The sequence below is a fragment of the Asterias rubens genome, chromosome 10 (assembly GCF_902459465.1).
Source record: "Asterias rubens chromosome 10, eAstRub1.3, whole genome shotgun sequence".
NCBI classification, from domain to species: domain Eukaryota; kingdom Metazoa; phylum Echinodermata; class Asteroidea; order Forcipulatida; family Asteriidae; genus Asterias; species Asterias rubens.
In genome coordinates this window covers 3,018,115-3,039,698 of record NC_047071.1, presented here as the reverse complement: position 1 = coordinate 3,039,698, position 21,584 = coordinate 3,018,115, and the positions used below count along the sequence as shown (strand labels likewise).

Below are 21,584 nucleotides of genomic sequence, written 5' to 3'. Positions count from 1 at the left end.
AATTGGAGTATTTTTTCACTATCTTTAGAACTTTAAGTGTAAAAGCAATTTTTTTATGAATGAAGTGAAAAGAGTTTTTTAAGGTTGTGCATGTCCAAATCTCTTCCTGATTTTGAACTATATATAATTTCACTTAAGTGACAATAGAAAGTCCTAAAAGTATTGGAGAGTTACTGGCATCGTTCAGAAGGTTTCTTTTAAATTGCTCTGTCATACGAGGCTGGCTCGATTCAGTTTCATTGATCAGTTTCAGGCATGTGATGTATCTGGATTTTTCCTGGTTTCAGGGTCATTCAAAACCTCATTGAGCCTTCAGATTTTTGTGAAAGAAGTAAAGCAGTCGCCAAAAAGAGAGGAAAAAATAGTCCATATTGTGTGCGAACCTGAGTTTTGTATTCCTGGTGCGTTTTTGTAACAAATAAAACTCTACCAAACTCAAGTATTTGTACTGACACTATTTTTAATCAAGTATGTTTTGTACTGGCACTAAACAATACTGCAGCTTTTTTTTACATACAAACTCTATATTTTGTAAGAATGATTTAAAAGTTGTATATACTCGAGCCATGTTATTTTTTTTTTAAGAACTGAAAAAGTTACGGTCTTTCTGATGTGTGTATTCTTGTAACATTTAAAGTAAATCATTGATAAATAAAATTGACTTCAGAATGGTAGAACCAACTGGATAATTTCTTAAAGAAGAATCAAAGTTTGAAAAAAAGTTTTTGAATTTGTTGTGATTTTGTTAAACCTGAAACTTTAAAACTTGATGTATACCTTTTCTGAATGTTCATTTCAAACAGTCTTTTATCAAAATTAAGAATTTCGTATCAAGTATAGAGCCTACCTTTTTGAGCAATCATTGAAACACATTCCCACTGTTATGCTGTTACATTCTTTCTAGTGAAAGTAAAAACGGTCACCAGTTGTTTTGGGTGGAGGTTCATTTTAATTTCTATGGTCTCTGAACCTTGTGTAACAGTTTCATTTCTTGTGAGAAATTATTTATGGTATGACACAACTCTGTTTGTATCAATCTGAAAATAACTCCTTTTTTTACGTTCACTATTATTATGTGCTTTCCATGATCATTTCTTTATTCAGAACTAGTCTTAACAATATTAGTCGATTTGAACAATATTTTTCTACTCTCAGTAAATGACTGGAATATATCCTTGTTAACTTTTAAAGAGAATTTTTCTTTTATTAGATTTAAACATTTTACATGTATGCACAAATTAGGCCTATATTGTATTTTGTCTTCCACACAAGTTTGTATTAGAGTTTGTATTAGAGTTTGTATTTTGGTGTTTCAGTGTCTGATCAATAAACATTTTTAAAGAAATAAATATTGTTTGTAATTTTGTTTTATTGTAAAAAATAATTTTACATAATTGTGTACAGTACATTTTATGGGTTCAAGGGGTGCTCCATTTCTTCTAGCCACGAGCCACCTCTCCTACGAGTGCACCCGACTTTGCACTTTGCCGTGCACCCAGAACACCGTCTTTCCACCGAGTCGGGGCCCCGTGCCGGGCCCCCACCGCGGTCGGTAGGGGACACTTCTGGGCAGTTAAAATTCTAGTTTCTGTTTGCATTTCTCAAGCCCATGATTTTTACCACTCCTTTTTGTGCCATTTACTAAAAGATAAGATGACAACGGTAAAAACATGCATTTTCTGCATGTAAATCATAGAGTTTTATTAAGCTCTGGTGTAAATGGACACAAAACTTTCTAAAACATTGAAATTACATTTATAGCTTGATTTGTTATTTTTCACTTTTAAAAGTCCAGATTTTACCAATTTAATAGGCAATAGACAGACGTGCAAAGATGTACACTTGAACAAATGGTGATGAGAAATTTCAGAATGTTGTCAGAGATCTGACTTTTTATGTCCATAGATTATAGTGAAACTAGTAAATGGTAAAAAAAATTCAGACCTGAAAAGGGCTCCTCAAATTCTATTAAATCCTTGGCCAAATTTTATGGAAAGTAGCCAAGCACAACAAGTAGCATCTACAATTTGTGATTGGTGTCCTCATTTCAGCTCAATAGACAATTGTTTAGCAATACTTTCTGTGTAAGCATTAGCTCCATGAAATTGGGCCAAAAGGTGGTGGTAAATGTCATCAATGTTTTGAAACTAAGGTTTAACTTATGGCATTTACACCCTTTGTTAAAACTAGTAACTCACAGAACATACATTTATCGTCATTTTGGGGGTTAATTATAGAGGAAAGAAATGTTAAAAATAATAGTTGTGAATGAAATTGCCTTGTGGTTTATGGAAGACCGAAACTAAAATAAAACCCAACATATTTCCAATAATTTCAATTTAAAATAGCGCCCTCAACTTGCAAACTTCGGTCTATTTTAGATAGTCAGATCCCCTCCGGACATGCAATGCTGCTTCGCGATAACTGAGTTCGTCGTCTAGTTACCATGCACAAATTGTTCTGCCTCTTTCATGGCTGACGAATCAAGATGGTGAGCACTTGGAAAAAGGGCGAATTTAATCCCTTCCATCTCTTTCTTTCCAACTTTCTTTACCCGTTGATTCTAGCACAAATGAAATGCTACAATATCACATAATATGCTTCAATAATTATTTCATTAAAATCTACTTTATATTGATGTTTAAGAGTCTCGAATCATAGTAGCGTTTACGTTCCTATTTACAAAAATGTATTGGCAATGAATAGTTCCTATACTTTTATGCGTGTCTTTATAAAATCTACTCTAGTTACTGACAACTAGTTTCATTCTGATTTTAAGCTGCAAATTAACGTTTAATTTCAGGTAGTGGTGATAAATACAACGGCACTGCCTACTTATTATTTATATTTTTAATTGAAAACATTTACTGTACTGATTACTTTTCTATTTTTGAATTTGATTAGGCCTAAATTCCTTTCCAAAAAAAACTAATTTAATTTTCATAAATAAATATTTTTTTAATAATGAGAAATGCCTACCATGCTTGCCTACCTACTTTTTATTTATAACTTAATACAACTTACTATAACAAGAAGTTAAATTTAATAGAACTGGGATGTCTTCCTTTCTTTTCTTATGACACTGACTGAGGAACTTGAGATGTGTTTGTAAATGTAATTTATGTTGATGAATGTCAAATGACATTCGTAACTGAGTGTAATCTCAGTTTTTCGTAAGCTCAGACCAGAGTCCAAGTAGTACTAGTAGGCCTACATGCGTAAATATGCGATTTTAATAAGCCTACATTATGAAAATAAATAGGGCCTATTAATATTATTTTTTATTAATGTCATCGTAAATAACTTTATTTGAAAGAATGTTCAGTGATCCGACCACCACTTTCCATTTATGATTTATTAGGCCCCCCTCTTTCGAGTTCTATTATTTTTTTTAATATAATTTATCCCAACAGGCCGATCTTGTTCACCTATATAGTAGAGAGTTTTTATCAGAGAAATTGTTGGTGAACAATGCAGGGTTTTTATATGATTTAATTGGGAATGCAACCTCTTTTCCTGGGTGTGACTGTGAATCAAAATCAACTGTCACAGCAAAGACTACGCTTTCTATTCACAAGAAAAATTATTTTCATATTGACCAACATCCCCCCCCCCCCCATAAACAGCAACACACAGTGTTTTAAGTTTGGTTGACCCGAAAGTAGTTGTTGGTCATGTATAAATAAAACATTGTTTGAATTTTCAGAAAATTGGGCTAAACCGAAAGACATTAATGTTAACTTTTTTTAAAATTAACTTGGTCTACATTTATCTTGACAGGGTCGCGTAAGGACAAAGACCGTTAAGAAGGCCGCCAGGGTGATCATTGAGAAGTATTACACCCGCCTAACGCTAGACTTCCACACCAACAAGAGAGTATGTGAGGAAATCGCCATCATACCCAGCAAGAAGCTGCGCAACAAGATCGCTGGGTAAGATATAGTCGTCATTGAAAACACATAATCACTGATAGCTCCTAGAACTATGTATGAGGTTTGGGTACAATTATAGAAAGCAGGTCCACTCCAGGGTTAGGGTTAGGGCTGTCGCCGAGTGTGGCCCTGTATTCTATAGTTACTCTGAGGTTTGTTACACTATCATCTCCACGAATGATGGCGGAGTGAACCTCATAGTTCTTAGTTCATAGTTCTTGAAGTCATTGATCATACCTCTATTAACAAATAACCTGCAGCAGTTTAATGACTTGCAGTACTCCAAGTAGGAGTGATTTTTTTGTTGATTCGTTTTTCCTGCAAACATTGTAGATAAACAGCTAAGGACCACTGCAGAGTTGCCAACTCCCCTGATTCTGCAGAAAGTTCTGCCTGAAAAATTAACCAATCTTTCCAGCGTACGACAAACAAAAATCTCTCTGCCAACTTTTCCCCTATTGTGCTGAATGTAGTTCTAAATGTCTCCCTGATTGTTACTCAAAGTTGCTTCACACCATTTGCGGTCGAAATGCACCACAACTTTTTAAGCAGAAAAGTCTGACACCATGGCTTTTGCGGTAGCAGCACATTGTGTAAATCTCTTTAATGTAGTGTTGGTTCTGAAAAAAACCAGTGATGTCAATTATCAACTACCGGTTCTTTTACCTCACCTAATTATACTCGCACCCATTTCAAATCCTACAAACTGGGTTCTTATTGCAAGTTGTCGCAACTCGCTGAATATCAGCTCTGAATAGACCCATCACCGATTGTTGAGCTTTTTAACCCATTAATGCTACATTGACCTTATAAATGAAACCCATCATCGACCGGTCTGATTGCAGCTTTGTGACCCATCTGATGAAGCGCATCCAGCAGGGTCCCGTACGTGGTATCTCCATCAAACTCCAGGAGGAGGAGAGGGAACGAAGAGATAACTACGTCCCTGATGTCTCCGCTATCGAGCAGGACATCATCGAAGTCGACCCAGACACCAAGGAAATGTTGAAAGTCCTGGTAAGTTTGTGTTTTACTTGAAGTTGCTATCAGATAGGTTCCCAAATTGTTGACTTTCAAAAATGGCCGACCGTGTTTGCACAGTAAAAGGAAAACCACGCAATTTTGAGCAAAATTTGTGTGGATCATTGTATTCTACTTTTAAAACATCTTTCCAATCATATGCATTTTATAAAAAACGGTTACAAACGCTTTTTATAGTCCAACTCATCCGATTAAAAAATCCCCCGTCTTGCATGTGGTCTAGACATTGTGTACACAGGCCTTGGATTAACCCATGGCAACCCCAGCAATTGTGCTTTTGCTGTAATGCCCTTTGCAAAGTTCCAATACAAATTTACAATTTCCTCATAGACATGCCCTTTACCAGAGGAAAACTGTCATGCCCCTCTAAGAGCGAAGCTCATAGCCTGGTGTCCAAATCTGTAGTCCTAATGATATACTGAGTACAACCTTCTGAATTTATAACTTATGGGGCAACCCAGGCCCACAAGCTTGTCATATTCGTCATATCTCATCTCTTATCGTTTGTCGCCTCTTCTTTTTCAGGACTTTGGCGCCATCCAAAACCTGCAGGTCACCGAGCCTGTAGCACCAGGCTTCCGTCCTCCTGGTCCAAGAATCTAAGTCATCTTGCATCAGCTGTACTCAACTGAGTATCACATCATCATCAAATGGACGAGGGATGCTTCATCGGGGGTAAACAAGTTCCAGTCAAATTGGGAAGGGGTGAATTATGATTGAAAACTTTCAGTACATTCTCATATATCAAAATCTTGCGCAGGTAATGGTTGATCAATAAAAACAGAATATCAACTAAGATCAGAGTTGTTTTTGTGGTTATTCTTGTGTGTAGTGTTGTTCTGCTTGTATTTGATATTGCCCTTGAGTATTAGGGGCCCGGTACTGAGTGGAGGCAACCTTGCCCCTAGTCGTGGTTCCAAGTTTCAAGACCATGTTTTTGTGCGTACGCACAACAAATGTTTAGATCTCTATGTAAACTGCTAGTGTACTCGTTTGTGATGAGTAAAACATAGAGGGTGCTGCAACTAGTGTAGTTTCCAGAGATTTTAGCGTCGGGCCATTTACCTCATGACAGGATAAGCTTGGTGGTCTTGTGTTTTGCAATTGAAGAAAACACGTTACTGTGTAATGTATCTTTGTGAAAAATACTGAATGTGATAATATGAATGTGATAGTTATCCTTCAGTTCTGTCAAGTATCGAAGTACACTTATTGCACATTAAGAATGAGTAGATCTTCTCTTAACCTTGTTCAGCTCATTCTAGTGTTGTAAAGTCTCATTTTTATGAAATATTTCCTCTCAAAATTTGTTTATTTTCCTCATAAACAATTTTGGGGACATGGTGCATGTATAAGCTTTCAGGCTATTTAATATTTTTTGGGTAGGCAAACAAATTGGAAATCGTACTAAATTAAGTAGGAGAATATCATGCCTGCACTGTTGTGTAATGGTTTGGAGCCTCAATTACTTGTGATACACTGTAATTATTTTTAACGTCTCAGACTCTCTGGTGGTGCACTTGATGGCATTCATCACAATTCAAAGTCAAAACATTTTGGTTTGTCATAGAAAATTGTTCCCATGAAAGTCAAGATATCAGTTTATTAAAATCCCATTTCAGGGTCCAATATACAATAACATACAATGTAATATTTACATCCAAAGATCTCTTTATATTAATTTATCACAAATATATATATTTCCCAAATACAGACTTAATAAATTACATAAAAACACTTCTCCATAAGCCTTTTTGACTGTTCGATTTGGGTGTTTACATGCACATGGTATACAAGCAGATTTACTACCCAAACCGAATACATAATAGTGCCCTCTTGTGCCCACCATATCTCTTGGGTTTTGGAAACTTTCCAATTAAAATACTGGCAGCTTCCTGCAAATTTGAGAAGCATGTCCTATGTCCAACCATCTTCTTGGGGGTGACATAAAACTTGCTTAGCACGGAAAAGCTAACAGAAACAGGTTACCAGCCAAAAATAAATTACATTAAGTTTACATTGTTGTGACTGATGCCCCACTAAGTATTTACTTAGCAAAGAAATTTGTTAAGCAGTATTTTTCTGCAACCACATGTTTACAGTGCAGGGTTGGGACTCGTCCTAAGTCCTAAGATTAGTCTTAAGTTGGGAAGAGTTTTGTGAAATCGACGGCTGGGTATTTAAGTGAGCCCCCACTAACTTGTTTCTGTACTGAGGCCAAAGCCTCCCACAGAAGTTGAGATTTTCCTATGGGAATTTTTCCTATTTTGGCCTTGGCCGCCTGTAGATGAAATTCCAGACTTGCATACGTGTGTTTTAGTTATTGAAATTCGGATTCACCCTGAGAAAATAATCCATTTTAGAACTTGTCATGAAACAAAATATGTTTAATTTATATTTCACAAATTTTCCAAAATCTAAATATTTGAAATGCATGCATGCATTATCTGCTGCGTGTGTACAATGTTTGTAACGTGTGGGGATGCAAGGTCAAAGGTTAATCTGGCAGGATCCCGCCAGATGCTCAAGGCTGGTGGTATCTGGCGCTACTCACGAGCCTCAAAGTGTGACTTCAGATGTTCAGGCTCGATCCATCCCTTCAATTCGAATCAGCTACTTGTAGTTCATAAAGTAGGTTGTCTTAGTCCACTAACGCTCTCCTTTATTTGTTGTCTATCAGACAGAGTTTGCTATTTGTTTCCTAACTCTTTGAAGAAATCCCTTCAATTTGAGTCGGCTACTTGTAGTTAGTTCAAATTATAGTATTTCTTAGTCTCTTGGTCTGATCGATCTATCAGACAGAGTTTGCGATTTGTTTTCTTACTCTTTGAAGAGCCTCCCAATCCAAGAACCGCCTCCGAAGGGAAACAACGAGGAAAGACACGATCCATATCGCTAGAATAATTCCCTCAAATGTCCAGAAACTCTTCTCCAAGGCCCACTTGGTCTTGGGACAACTGCAAGAGATAAACGCGAGAAACAAATGAATGGATAAAAGAGAAAAGATGGATGAACCATGTGATGGGTTATTTGAGTGAATGGAAAGTACAAAATGTACAAATTAGATGCACACAAAAAGTGGTATCATATTGCAGGCTAGAATAGGAAAGCTATCAATCAAACCATGTGGATGATATTAAAGGGTCAAACAGTAGGAGGGTAACAGTGAACGTTTTATATCAAATTGCAAGTACACGTACAATCAAATTTTATGTTCAAAGTCAATGTCAGGTACACTACTGATGTACCTGCATCGCTAACAATATTTATCAAAAGTGGTTGGTAGCTGTGATATTTATCATGAAGTCTAACACCCCCAAAATAATTTTAAAAACTTATTCAATAAAAAAAACCATACCTTTTATAAATTCTAAAATTAGATGCTTGACATTGAACAAGTTGACGGAATCCCGTTTCACCACAGCAGTAACTCGCATATTGCTAGGGGACAAAACAAAAACATAAATCCAATCTTATGAAATTAGAACTTTCAAAAGTACACACATTTTGTAAATAATGGTAAATTAAAATGTGACATTTTTCATTGCAAGCCAGGTTTTTTTAATGCTTTCTTGTGACCTGTTTGTTTTGTCTCATTGTTTTTCTGTCTAGGTTGTCTTCTACAAGCCTTGGCTTAATTTGACAGCCGCATGCTCTCTTTCTTTTGGTATACATAGATAGTCTCTTTCCATTCATCTCTGTGCTTAATATTTTGCTTGTCTGTGTAATATTTTGTATACATGTATACCTTGAAAAAAGTACTAGTATGAAATAAATGCGGACTAGAAATTTGAATTGAATTGAATAAGAAATGATTAACATTGGTAGCAGGATTGTAAAACAATCGTAGTGAAGAATATCAAATCCATCAAACGATAACAGAAGTTTACAGACTGTGCAACATACTTGAACTTCGCTCTTGAAGCTTGGGGCACAGCAACTTTCCTCTACTGGTAAGGGGCACTTCTATAAGGAAAATTCTTACAGGCCCCTTGCATAGGGCACCATAGCAAAAGCACAGGGCAACTGCTGTGGGTGTTGTGGGTTATCGGAGGCCTGGTGCAAGTCTTGCAAAGACCTAACGACTTTAGGAAACCAAATCTTTAATATAAATACTTGAAGTTTGCAGAGTTTGTGTTTTTATTTTCTAGAGCTTTGAATAATATACAACGTTCTAGAAAAAAACAAAAAAAACAAACTTTACAAACTTCAACACTGCATGCTGTACATACCATAGCTATTTTGTCACAGGCCAGGCAAGGGCCTTGTGTGGTAAAGGTTTCTGTCTTCCAGCACGGAACACCGTCTCCATACGACTTGTTGTCAGTATCCAATAACTTCACATCATTGTCACCCAAAACTTCATTCAATACTTTTTCCGCTATATCACCGCCGACATTGTTCAAATCATCTCTGCAATGAAAGGTAAGAGTGTTCGTTAAAAATCAAATTTTAAACAGCTGATTAAGAAGAAAAATGTTGCTTAATCGAAAGGAAAATAGTCCCAAGTGTTCAGGGCCAATTTCATAAAGCTGTTCATGTTAATCAGGAAACACTGCGAAATTTGCTTAGCAAAGCTCGAGTTATTGTAAACTCTATGAAATTCTGAATGGTAACTTTGTTTTCCCCTCGTGCTTTAAAACAAGTTTCTGTTCGTACAGGCTTTATGAAATTGGGCCCTGAGGCCGGTTTGAGTGTGATATTTACCACAAAATTATGCCATGTAAATCAGGGCTCAAAGTGTGACTGGACCAGAATTATGCAGGCTTGTGAAAATTGTGAGAGCTAGTTAGAAGTACATGTACGTCTTAAAAACACAGCGTTAAAATCACTGGCCTCATCAGGCATGCAGTCCAGTGTATAATTTTAGCCCTGTGTAAAGCATCTGTCATATCGCAAAAAAAGTCTGTAGTGCCCCAGTTAATGGGTCTAGTAGCAAAGCCTGTTCCATCAATTAAAACATTTCTTATACTTGCCCCCAAGTTGTTGTGACGATACACAGCAGAAATGTAACAAGCAAAGGTACTGTTTGTAGGTGTGGTCGTTTCATCCAACTGCTGTGTTGGAGGTAGAATGGCTCCATAAGTTCATCCATTTTGTAACCCGGCCGTAGGCCTACAAATGTAGATCGTGACTTCCTGCAAGAGAAATTATTTAACATTTTAAGTGGGTGAGTCAAGTTTTAGTATGTCAACATTCAAATGCTTTCTATTTTAAAAACATTTTACAGTTTTACTTCACGCTATATAGGGGATAGTATAAACAAGTTAACTACGACCCTCGTACATTTTCCTGATTTGAGGCTCACCAGGATTTTTGTAAGCATATACATGTAAGTCCGAAATTTAATTAATGCCAAATGGTCTAGTAGTATTTTAAATAAGTTTTATTTTTATTTTTTTTATGTTTTCTTTTACTTTAGGAGTCATTGAGTTAGTTAGAGTTGGCTAGCCCACCAGTCTTTTTTGCTATTTAGTATTTAGCTGTTAGTGTTAGTGTTATTAATAATAATAATATTATATATGAATGAAAGAGAGCCAAAAGAGTACGACTAAAGACAGCCCAACAACATCCATGATAAATGTGGGCTTTAAACTTTAAAGTGCCCGCAAACCAAAACTGACATGATGATTGACTGACCCGACTGACTGACTCTGCTATCGAGGCCGAGTCTGATGAGTGCTACAAACACCAATTAATTAAATTAATTTAGTAATTATTACAATACAACTTTGATTAAACTGAAATGTACTATTTATAATAATATATTGTGGCTTACTATTACTACATAAGGGATACACTTACAATTTGAAGTTGAACGTTAAAGAACTTGAGAGATACTTACTTGTTGTCAATTAAAGCAAATGACACGACTAGCGAACCACGTAACCGTATCCTGAAAAAGAAGAAGACAACATTTCATGAACTGACTCATCCATCATCTGTGTCGCCCTCCTGAACACACTGCCACCTCCTCCCCCCCCCCCCGCAACTTTAATAAATAGACATTGCTCCGAATAAAATAATTAATTCCAAAGAAACTACACAATAATTAAGTTTTAATAAATACTCGTTGATATTGTGGACAAAGCATAGTTATTTAAGAATTAAGTTACAGAAAGAAAAATATATAATATATTGTGCCATACCTGTATTTAAAATATAATCCACGTGAGGGCGCTAGACTACCGTCCCGACACTTTTGACCTTTTGTGGACCTTTGTTTATTTTGCAGAGCTCGTACCCGTGTAGTACCTGTAAAAAGGAAATAGATTTTAGCTAAGGGAAAAACATTCGTCGAGTCCTGACTGCACATGCTGCATGTTGGCGTGAGTATGATTTGGTAAATGGAAAAGTTTCCGTATGGCGCCACCACTTTTTCATTCGAAATAAAATAATATAGTATCTAATTTACCTGATTGATATATCCCTTTTTGTAAAAATGAGTGAAAAAGTGGTGGCGCCATACGGAAAGTTATCCGATAGATAGATTGTACTTGGACTTTGGAGAAAGGAATAGTGTAGTGGGACCGAATGCAACATATCACACAGTCATTATTATAGGTCTCCACGAAGACGATAGCGGAACAAACTTCCGAACTTCATAGTTCTACCTAGAGGAGGAGTAATCTGGACCCAAGTCAAATGCTGCTTTTGTAAAATTTGCTTCGTTCAACCCGAAAGTACTTTTATTTAAACCACAACCTAATGATAACCTTAAGGCCGTTAATGAGAAGAGTAAATAAGTACGTAGGCTTTTGAAGAAAAAAACTGCACACTTTTTTGAGTAGGGGTCTTTACCAAAGAATGACCCTACCTTTACACACTCTCCAAATTGATAGCATTTGAGCATTCCGATAGAGTGTAGTTGACAACCGTTCACTGACTAAAAACTGATTTTTTTTTTTAATTTTATATTTAGGTAAAACCTGTCACAAAGATGGAGGAAGAGAAAGTAGACTCACAGCTCGGAGGTAGTGATGCAGACGACCCAATGAGCATCTCTAAGACAGAAGATCATCATCATGGTGATGAAAATAAACAAGATACCCCAAATGGTCACAGTGACGATCATGAAAACCCAGATGATGATGATGATGACGATGATAGCGACATGCCTGAGCTGATAGACTCAAAACCAAAATCAGCGACAAACATTGAAGAAATCGGAAGAACGGAAGACGCAAATAAGAAAACATCTCCAGTAAATGACAGTGACTCAGCGACTACAAAGCAGGAGGATCCTGAATGGATGGATGTGCTTGGTAACGGAGCGCTGAAGAAGAAACTGTTGAAGGCGGGCCAGGGGGCAGCCACTCGACCTCAGAGGGGTGAACTAGTGACCTTGAGAAGTAAAGGGGCATTGGACGATGGGTCAGAGGTCGATTGTCATGAGAGCATCACCTTTGTTCTCGGAGAAGGAGACGTAGTGAGTGGTAGGTAGAAATCATTCTGCCCAGACTTGAAGTGTTTTGTGTTAAAGTCCATTGAGTCAGGATCTGAGTCTTAAATGTTTTTGATCCCGATATCGAACAGATGGTACATGTATCATCCCGTGTCCCCCCCCATGTCCGATATTTTAACACACTATTTTCCTCTGGTAAAGAAGTACCCCCCTCCCCTTATAATCCTCCATCGAATTCCTGTGTTTTCAAACACACAATGAAGACATGGTTAGGATTACAAGTTTCAAGACCAGGGGCCGATTTCACCAAGAGTTAAGATTGATCTTACCTGTGTATCAATCTTAATAGCTAAGCAAAATGTCAAGTCACAATTCAAATCACTACAGTGATACAGACAACTCATTTTAATGTGAGTCTTAGTGTTTTATTGAGTAAAGCCCAGGACTCGAGCCCACACTCTGCTGGGCCCAATTTCATGGCTCTGCTTACCGTAGCACAGAATCGGCGCTTACGCAAGCGTAGTTCACGGGTTAGCGGCGTACTCCCCGTTACTAGGCATTCTAGGCTTACAAGGCTAGCGCAGAAATTCGGCGCTTGCACGTAAGCGGTTGATCGTGATCGTAAGCGCAGAATTCGGCGGAAGCAGAGCCATGAAATTGGGCCCAGATCATAAACACTAGAGCTTGAGTCCAGTGTACTTGACAGCTCATCCCTGACCAGCCAGAAAGTTTTCTGCTGCTTTAGTAAATGTTTTTTTTTTTTTTATTTGGTTGACTTTTCAGCATGGGAGTTGTGTCTTTCTCTGATGGAACTTGGTGAAGTTGCTGTCCTCAAGACAACTCCACGCTTTGCTTACGGTGAAAATGGAAGGTAGAGACGTTTCCCTTTTGTTGGCTTTTTCAAAGTGCCGTTTGGAGGATTTCAAACTAAACTGATTCTGTGTTCTTTAGGCCAAGTCCAAAACGGCGACTTCGGCTACAGCTACGGCTAGATCGCGCGCGTCTGCCTATTCTTCAACACTGGTAGACGCGCTGATCTAGACGTAGCTGTAGCCGAAGTCGTCGTTTCGGACACGGCCTTAGTTAGAGGCAAAGTGTGCTCCCTGTATTTGTTTTGGGGTGTTTTTTTTTTTGGGGGGGGGGAGAGATCTACAAGAATGCAGGGCGTGTAGTTGTAGATCAAATTGTTTACTGGAAGCAAAATTTTTATACAAGAGACAACTTGAGAAAAAGCTTCCTGACACATTCTAAAATGCATTTAATTATGTAGGATCAAAGATTGGTTTGGTCAACATATAACCAAGATATACTGGCAAAATTATCAAGAAAGATACAATGAGGGTCACTTGTGGAAGTTGTTTGCTTGCTGAGAAAACGGCAAAAATCTGTTAACAGTATTTTTATAAGATCTATGAATCCATTCACGTTTAGCGAGGTGACAGCAGGTACCAACTGTATCTCTGGCCGCAGCATTTGTAAACAGACACCACCCCTCAAAAATCTGACAAAAACGATTCATGTAATTATTTGGACTTTTTTGTCATCCACAAGCCTCAGCTTATTAAAACAGCTTCAATACTCCCATCTTACATTATTCTATTCCTGGCTGTGGCTGCTGTATGGGCCGTGGCACCTTGTAAACCCTTATAAGGTGCTACATAATAGGGTGTCAGAATTAATCACTGCAATATCCTATCTTTCTGGAAGTTTGTATATTATACTCAGCGCCTTGAGTACCTTGTTTGGTACGTGCGCTATATAAGAAGTCAATATTATTGTTATTTTCAAGGATCATTATCATTGCCATGTTTACTCTTTGCTTGCATTGTACTTAAATATATTTTTGTCCATAGATATGATTCTTATTCTTATTGTTATTCTTTATTTGGCCATTAAACAATTAAAAATACAGGCAGACAGTATGTCAAATAGATAATATAAGTACATGTACAAAAGTAGATACAAAGCAAGAAAAACGGTAAGGGCACAGGAAATTATAAAACAACCCTAATGTGATGGCCAGGATCAACAAAAGTATTTATAGTTAAACACTGTAGCTCGAAAGCCTGTTAATCCAGTCACATAGGGAGCAAGCACACTATATAAAATACTCTCTTTGGAAAATAATAATAATTTGAAATAAATATCAATATAAATAATCTGTATACACAAAGCACAATTTACAAAACCAAAACCAGAGGTTAGACAAGCAAATAGCAAATAAATAAATAAACAAATAAATAGTTAATTAAAACAAAGACATTCTGACTATTCTTATTGTGAGTGCAGAGATTAAATGATTGAATTGAATCTTGTTTCAGGACACCAGACATTCCGCCCAATGCAGATATTACTTATGAGCTGGAGTTGTTGAAAGTTGAAGAAGCTCCAGATCTAGAGGAGATGAGTGGAGTTGATCTGTGCTCAGTGGCGTAAGAAAAGCTTCGTTTTATTCTCAGTATAGTAATCAGCATGACATTTTGGCGAAACTTTGGTTTCTATTAAAGACAGTGGACACTATTGGTAATTGTCAAAGACCAGTCTTCTCACTTGGTGTATCTCAACATATGCATAAAATAACCAACCTGTGAAAATTTGAGCTCAATCGGTCGTCGAAGTTGCGAGATAATAATGAAAGAAAAAACACCCTTGTCACACGAAGTTGTGTGCTTTCAGATGCTTGATTTTGAGACCTCAAATTCTAAACTTGAGGTCTCGACAATTACTTCTTTCTTGAAAACTACATCACTTCAGAGGGAGCCGTTTCTCACAATGATTTATACCATCAACCTCTCCCCATTACTCGTTACCAAGTAAGGTTTTACGCTAATAATTATTTTGAGTAATTACCAATAGTGTCCACTGCCTTTAAACATAATTTCTTGGTAAGTTGAGGGAGCTCAGCTTTTCCCATTTCAAAGTCTCAAAGGCATACTATGTACGGATGTGAATATAACATGTCCTATTTTCAGCCTCTTTTTCTCATGATTGCTTTACTACAAATCTATACCAAAGGATAACTTCTCAAAATATTAACCCTAACCATCCCCATGTCTGCCAGTGAAGTTTTAAAAACCATTATTGTTCAATGTTTACTTGAAGAGACAAGAAGAGGGAGCGAGGGAATGAACTGTACTCCAGGAAAGATTACTCTGGTGCCATCAACTCATACACAATGTAAGTATCATTGCTCAACCTCGTCCCCAGGGGGTGATTGAATACACAGTTGACTAACTCCTGGCGTGAGACTTGTCAGTGCCCAACGCTCGCGTCACACAGCTATAAAAAAAAGAGAAAAAAAGCGAGGGTTTCGAAAAGAGCCATTGACATCTAATATAAACTCATGTTCGTTATACATGTTTTTTTTCCCCCGTTTTTTGGCAGGTACCAAAACACATTCAAATTTATGCTAATCACATGTCCCATTGTAACATAGCTGTTGTTCTAGTGCTCATGTATACTGTGCTTTAGTACTATTACATTCTGATTTTTTTTTAAACCTCTTTTTAACCATCCTGTATTCTTTTTTGTTGTCTCATCATAGGGCACTGAAGCTTCTGGAGGGTGCTATGGTAAGATTTCAGAGAGTTTGTTTTCAACAAGTTCAAAGGTTGAAATAAATATTGTTTGCAAAACGTTGTCATAACAGCGTGAAGTGACTTGAGTGATTAAACATTTTGAAAGGGATAATAACATTAGTTTTGAAAACTACTTCATATTCCTGCATCCTCCATAATCTCATGATGCACTCGGGGATAATCAAAGAGTGTAGTCGTATCCAAATTGTGGGCTACGGTTACGGCTGTGGCTAAGGGTGTTGCTAAGGATGCCCCTATACTTCAACGCATGATGATGCGGGGATCCACCCATAGACGTAGCTGCCAATTTGGTCATTGTCTAACTTGAATACAAAGCTCAGCAGACCATCATTTTCATTTCATTTTTTCTTGTGTGACGAGCAATGTCAGCCATTTGAAATCAAGAACATTTCCTGTTGTTGCATATAACAATGTACTTAATTTTTAAGTCAACTTTCTAATGACTTCTTTGTGTTTTGCTGTAGAAGTGTGTGTTTGGTGTAACTTGTTGCGAGTGTTTTGTATCGTTTTAGAGATATTGATAGAATTCTAAGCTTTGTAACTAATAGACTAACTGTTTAATTGGTTGATATGAATATATGAATATGTAATGTATTCTTCTTATCCTTATCAATATTGCCAGTATTCACTTTGTAAGTGTGCTATAGTTTTGTATTGTTTTAAACGAAAAAAATTAATGTTTAGTATTGAAAGGTTTCTACATTAATCTTGTTAGTGCCATTTTGCCAGATTTGAGGTTGTAACTTAATATCTGTACTAGGCCGAATCTGTATCCTTGTATTACGGTATTGCTATTTTCATATCTTTAATCTGCAATTTTAACTATTTTTTTTCTATATTGTTACGCCACATAATTTAGCTTTGTGGTGCCAGTTGTTTTTTTATAAATGATTGATTGAATGACATCTGAGATATTTCTTGACAGGCTTCTGAGGAGGAAGCTTCAAGGAAAGCCGTATCGGAACTGAAGATTAAATGTTTCAATAACTTAGCAGCTGCCCAACTCAAGGTAAGATTGCCTCACGGATCTTAGGATGAGTTGTCGGGATCACCATAGTGATTTGTATTGTGACATCAAACTTTGCCTAGCAAAAAAGATTGATTCGTACTTAAGATCAATCTTAGCTCTGTTTTAAATCGACCCCCTGGTCTTTGACAATTACCAAAAGTATGCTCTGCCTTCAAATTTAATGACTGTTTTTTTGTTTTGTTTTAATTGACTGAAAAAAACTTTACTTAAGTGGTGACATATTCAGAAGTTGTTTTGTTGTTTGATTGTTTAGATCGATGCTTACGACCCAGCCCTGAAGTCTTGCACCAGCGTCTTGGACCTGGACTCTGAAAATGTCAAAGCACTCTTCAGAAAAGGAAAGGTAAGGTCTTTGTCAATTGAGTATGGAACCCAACCAATACAACATCTTAGGCCTAAACTACAAACTTTTACCTTGTCAAACTCAAATAAACTTGGGTATCTCCTCTGGCAACAAAATTTCAAAAATGACGTACGAAAATCATTTGAGTTGGACATGGCAAAAGTGCGATGCCTGCCAGCCCTAAAAATAAAACAAATATACTCGGTAAATCCACAAGCCTAAATTTTGTTCACTTCCTCATCTCCTCTGGTGATCTGGGAGCATTTTTTTTCCCTGAGGTAAACTTTGTGGGAGATTAGTTGTGACTCAAAGCGTAAAGATTTGTACTCTATCTGTTGCTATGTTAACATCTCTGTGTTTGCACAGGTGCTGGCTTGTCTTGGTGAATATGAAGATGCTGTGAAGACGATGAAAGAAGCATTAGCAAAGGAACCTTCAAATAAGGTAAGCTCCTCGGATATACGAGACCAGGCTTGGGCAGATTTCACTAAAGCTTTTTTGATCATCTGAAATGCCGAAACCGATCGCTGAATCCAAAATCCATCTCAACTTAAAGAAAGATTTTAGATACCTGTAATGGTTTTACCAAATCTTCGCGGTGAATTTACTCGTCAGAAACAAGTTATTAGCGATGATGGTCTAGCGATGACTCGTTAGTGGCCACAACTTGTAAGCTCATTGCAAATTTATGTGTCCCCATTTTGTGTTAAGATTTTATTAGCAGTGTACATCTAGTTTATCCATGAACTTACCAGTAAAATGGCTTTTTATTATCATACTTACTAGGTAGCTTATGTTCTTTTGAGAAATTGTCTTGCTACATTATTCTACCACCGCAGAGTAGATTTTCGGAACTACCGCAGGGTAGATTTTCTAAATTCTGGAGATGTCTGACATTGCTATTCTTGTAGGTCATTCATCAAGAGTTATCCCGCCTCACAAGCTCAGAGTCCAAACAGCGGCAGTCTGAGAGACAACTCTATCAGCGTATGGTGGGAGACATGGCCAGTGTCACACAGGTCAACTCCAAAAAATCCATCGTAAGTTTTATGTCCTTTCTTTTAGAATAACGTCTGTCCGATATAATGGTTCTATTTATTGGTGCTCAGTGTATGCAATTTATTTGTTAATTGCTTACATGGTGTCACCGCAAACCTTACTTACTTAGTATTTTCCACCATGCTTGTACATGTGATATTTTTTCACAGGACTCGGGGAAAGTACTGAGTATACAGTGCTAACACACATCGGTGTATGGGTAAAAACCAAAATTAATATTCTTTATCCCCGATGCAAATTTAACATCTATTATATCGTTGCGGTACCCGCTGCCAAAACATAGGATTCGAACTGCCTCTAGCTGCCGGGCAACCTCGGTAGTCTAGTTGGTAAGACACTGCTCTAGAATTGCAAGGGTCGTGGGTTCGAATCCCACCCGAGTAACATGCCTGTGATATTTTTTCACAGGACTCGGGAAAGTACTGAGTATACAGTGCTAACACACATCGGTGTATGGGTAAAAACCAAAATTAATATTCTTTATCCCCGATGCAAATTTAACATCTATTAGATAATATTATTATTTGCTATAAAACAGTATGTGCAGAAGCAGTTACTTCTTCCTCTAGCCCTTTTAGTGTCTCTTGTTTTATTCTACAGAGTATGTGGTTAGTGGTTACTTTGAGCATCGTTGTTGTAATTATCGCCATCGCAGCTGCAATTTCCACCAAAAGTTTTGAGCTACTAACCTGGTGACCGTGACAAAGAGTGAACTCATTCAAAGGACGTGATTTGTACTCGGAAGTCGGCAAAGTGCAACATTAATCTTTAAAGATGTTAAGATTTATTCAAATTTGTTTTTATTCTTTAAACTTATTCACCTGTGAACATATATGTTTTAGATAATGCACAAATAATTTTAATTCAGCAAAACCTTGCCTCATTCTTAGAAAGGGGATGAAACAAAACGAATGCTGAAATATTTATCAGGATAAAATTTACTCCATCAACTTGACTGACACGTTGCATCATTGTCACACGTGGCTACTGTCTACTACCCTTGCCATTTTGGGAGTCAAATTGCACTTGCAAAATAATGTTGAGCATGTAAATGCTAGCCCCCACTTTTGTGTCCCTTTAAACAAAATACTTTTTAGATCAAATTTAAGTACAACAAATGTAAAACACATTGTTTTCTTGCAGAATTGTACCTTTTTTTTGCAAGTCATTTTTTCTAGGGTGTATTGACTAAAGTCATTGATGGTGGTATTTTGATCTTAGATAAGTTACAGATTCAGCACAGTTTGTATGTTTGTTTATTTGTTAATTTAGATGGATTTTCGGCAAACTCCCATAAGGGGACATAAACACCAAGCTGGCAACAGCCATCCCTCTTCAAACATTGGTTTATGATCTGATTATGAATTGCAAAAATCAAGAAATTGTGATTAAGTAACTGGATGACAATACTTATTCTAGTCATTGTGAAATCAGTGTTTAGCTTGGTAGGATTCGAACCCACAACCTTGTGATTGCAAGTCCTGTAGTCTAACCATTGGACCACAGTGAGAGGGCACCTTCTCATTTGCTGCTGAAAATGCTACAACTGTGCCTTATGTACAGTTGTGTACAAAAGATGGGACCAATTAAAACAATATATGTTCTTAAAGCCCATTTTATATTTCTACTAGAGTGTTGAGCCAGCTTGACATATCAATTGATGAATGTTTGTATCTTGTGAAGAACATTGTAAAGAAGCATTAAGTTGGCAAGTTCAACAAATTATTTTGTAAGAGTGACTATAAATATAAATATGAATTGTAAACTTGCGGGTACAACCATGAGTAAAATCTCTTTTGAAGGAGTGGTGGCTCTGAAAAGAGCCGGTTTGGTCTCGACGTTTCGAACAGTATCGTCTTCAGGAGAATGCTGGACTACTGGTGGTGGTGGAGCTTATGTACGGCTGGAGAGATGCACTTTTATTTTGTGTTGAACAAAGAAAAATAGTCTGATTAGAACCAACGACCCTGGATTAACGTGCAGGTGCTCTAACATCTGGGCTATCTCAGCCCTACTTTGGCTGTCACCCTAGTGGTCAATATCTTTGGTCAGGGGTTTTAAAAATTGTGTTTTTTGTGGGGAATATCAGATTGTGTTATGAGTTTTTGTTATGTTTCAAGGTCCAATTAAAGTACTGAAAAGAAAATGGACCAATTTAGAAAAAATATGAATATTTGTATTGGCACAGACTAAAGCAGTGATGTGTTCGAAGTTCAACTTAATATGGTGCAGTAATATTGTTAACTTCACATATTTTAACATTAATACACAGTAATATTGTTAACTCCACAAAATGTGTGAAAATGTTGATTCTTTGGAATTGGAGAAAGCAATTATCTGCTGTTCGATTTGTACTGAACTTTTAGAAAAGGAATAAAGTAAGATAAGTACGATTGGTTTTGTAGACCGAATGGAAAAGAAGAGTCCCTTTTTGCGACTTTGAATCGTGAACTGTTACGTATGTTCGACGCCCCCCCCCCCTTCTCGACCCACTTTATGGACGTATATATAAACGTGGAATAATACAATCTCAAAAAAAAAATCGATTTAATGAAAATGAGGATAAACCACTTGTCCATGAATGGCGTAAAAAGATAGAAATAACAAGATCATACAATTTTATTTCAGGAGAATAGGGATGCTTCTAAAATTGTAATTAACCATTCCAACGCATTATTATCATGCCTTATTGCGTACGTACGGCCGTTTAAAAATTGTGGCTCTCCGAAATCAGTCGAACGGCCTCGTGGAACTTGAAAATGCGCGCCCATGCCCATTTCACGTTCCAACATGCTAAACCTTTTACATGTACATTGTTGTGGTGATTGTGGCATGGACGGCCGAATGTTAACAAAACAGATAGATGTTCCGATAAAATTTCAACTTTTATTGCAAACTAAAATTTAAGTTTAGAGCATGGCCGAAACTTTTGTCTAATATACTATAGCTGGACAGTTCGTTGGTAGCAATCTGTAATTGGCTCCTTCTGGTCACCGTATAAGAAATTTGCACTTCCAGAGCAGGTAAGAAATTGTGCAGTTTTGCAGGTAATTTAATTCAGAGTTTGCAGTGCACGAATCTCTTAGAAATTGCACATTAATTTATTTAGCAGGTTGCCAGTCATTTCGACATAAGCAACTATTGCGTTAATACAAAACACAGGCCTTCCGAAATT

At 37.1% G+C, this 21,584-nt stretch overlaps 3 protein-coding genes across 4 annotated transcripts; 2 read left to right on the top strand and 1 right to left on the bottom strand.

Annotated features, from left to right (window-relative positions):
- Positions 1–2,400: 2,400 nt before the first annotated feature.
- Positions 2,401–5,771, top strand: LOC117296180 (40S ribosomal protein S17-like). The gene is made up of 4 exons (XM_033779065.1): positions 2,401–2,491; positions 3,781–3,932; positions 4,778–4,949; positions 5,499–5,771. Exons 1-4 carry the CDS (start codon positions 2,489–2,491, stop codon positions 5,574–5,576), a joined length of 405 nt encoding a protein of 134 aa, XP_033634956.1. The 5' UTR covers positions 2,401–2,488; the 3' UTR covers positions 5,577–5,771.
- Positions 5,772–7,076: 1,305 nt separating this feature from the next.
- On the bottom strand, positions 7,077–10,904 carry LOC117295869 (protein JTB-like). The gene is made up of 5 exons (XM_033778654.1): positions 10,819–10,904; positions 9,950–10,111; positions 9,206–9,386; positions 8,332–8,414; positions 7,077–7,930 (listed from the first exon to the last, which is right to left on the bottom strand). Exons 2-5 carry the CDS (start codon positions 10,066–10,068, stop codon positions 7,768–7,770), a joined length of 546 nt encoding a protein of 181 aa, XP_033634545.1. The 5' UTR covers positions 10,069–10,111; positions 10,819–10,904; the 3' UTR covers positions 7,077–7,767.
- Positions 10,905–11,198: 294 nt separating this feature from the next.
- Positions 11,199–19,787, top strand: LOC117295968 (peptidyl-prolyl cis-trans isomerase FKBP8-like). Of its 2 annotated transcripts, none has more exons than XM_033778792.1 (11): positions 11,199–11,302; positions 11,896–12,409; positions 13,162–13,249; positions 14,700–14,810; positions 15,481–15,555; positions 15,923–15,950; positions 16,903–16,986; positions 17,261–17,350; positions 17,717–17,794; positions 18,262–18,390; positions 19,010–19,787. In XM_033778792.1, the coding sequence occupies exons 1-11, from the start codon at positions 11,288–11,290 to the stop codon at positions 19,103–19,105; spliced, it is 1,308 nt and encodes a 435-aa protein (XP_033634683.1). In that variant the 5' UTR covers positions 11,199–11,287; the 3' UTR covers positions 19,106–19,787. The 2 variants fall into 2 exon arrangements, with proteins under 2 accessions (XP_033634683.1, XP_033634684.1); XM_033778793.1 differs by having other exon boundaries at positions 11,218–11,316.
- Positions 19,788–21,584: the final 1,797 nt, after the last annotated feature.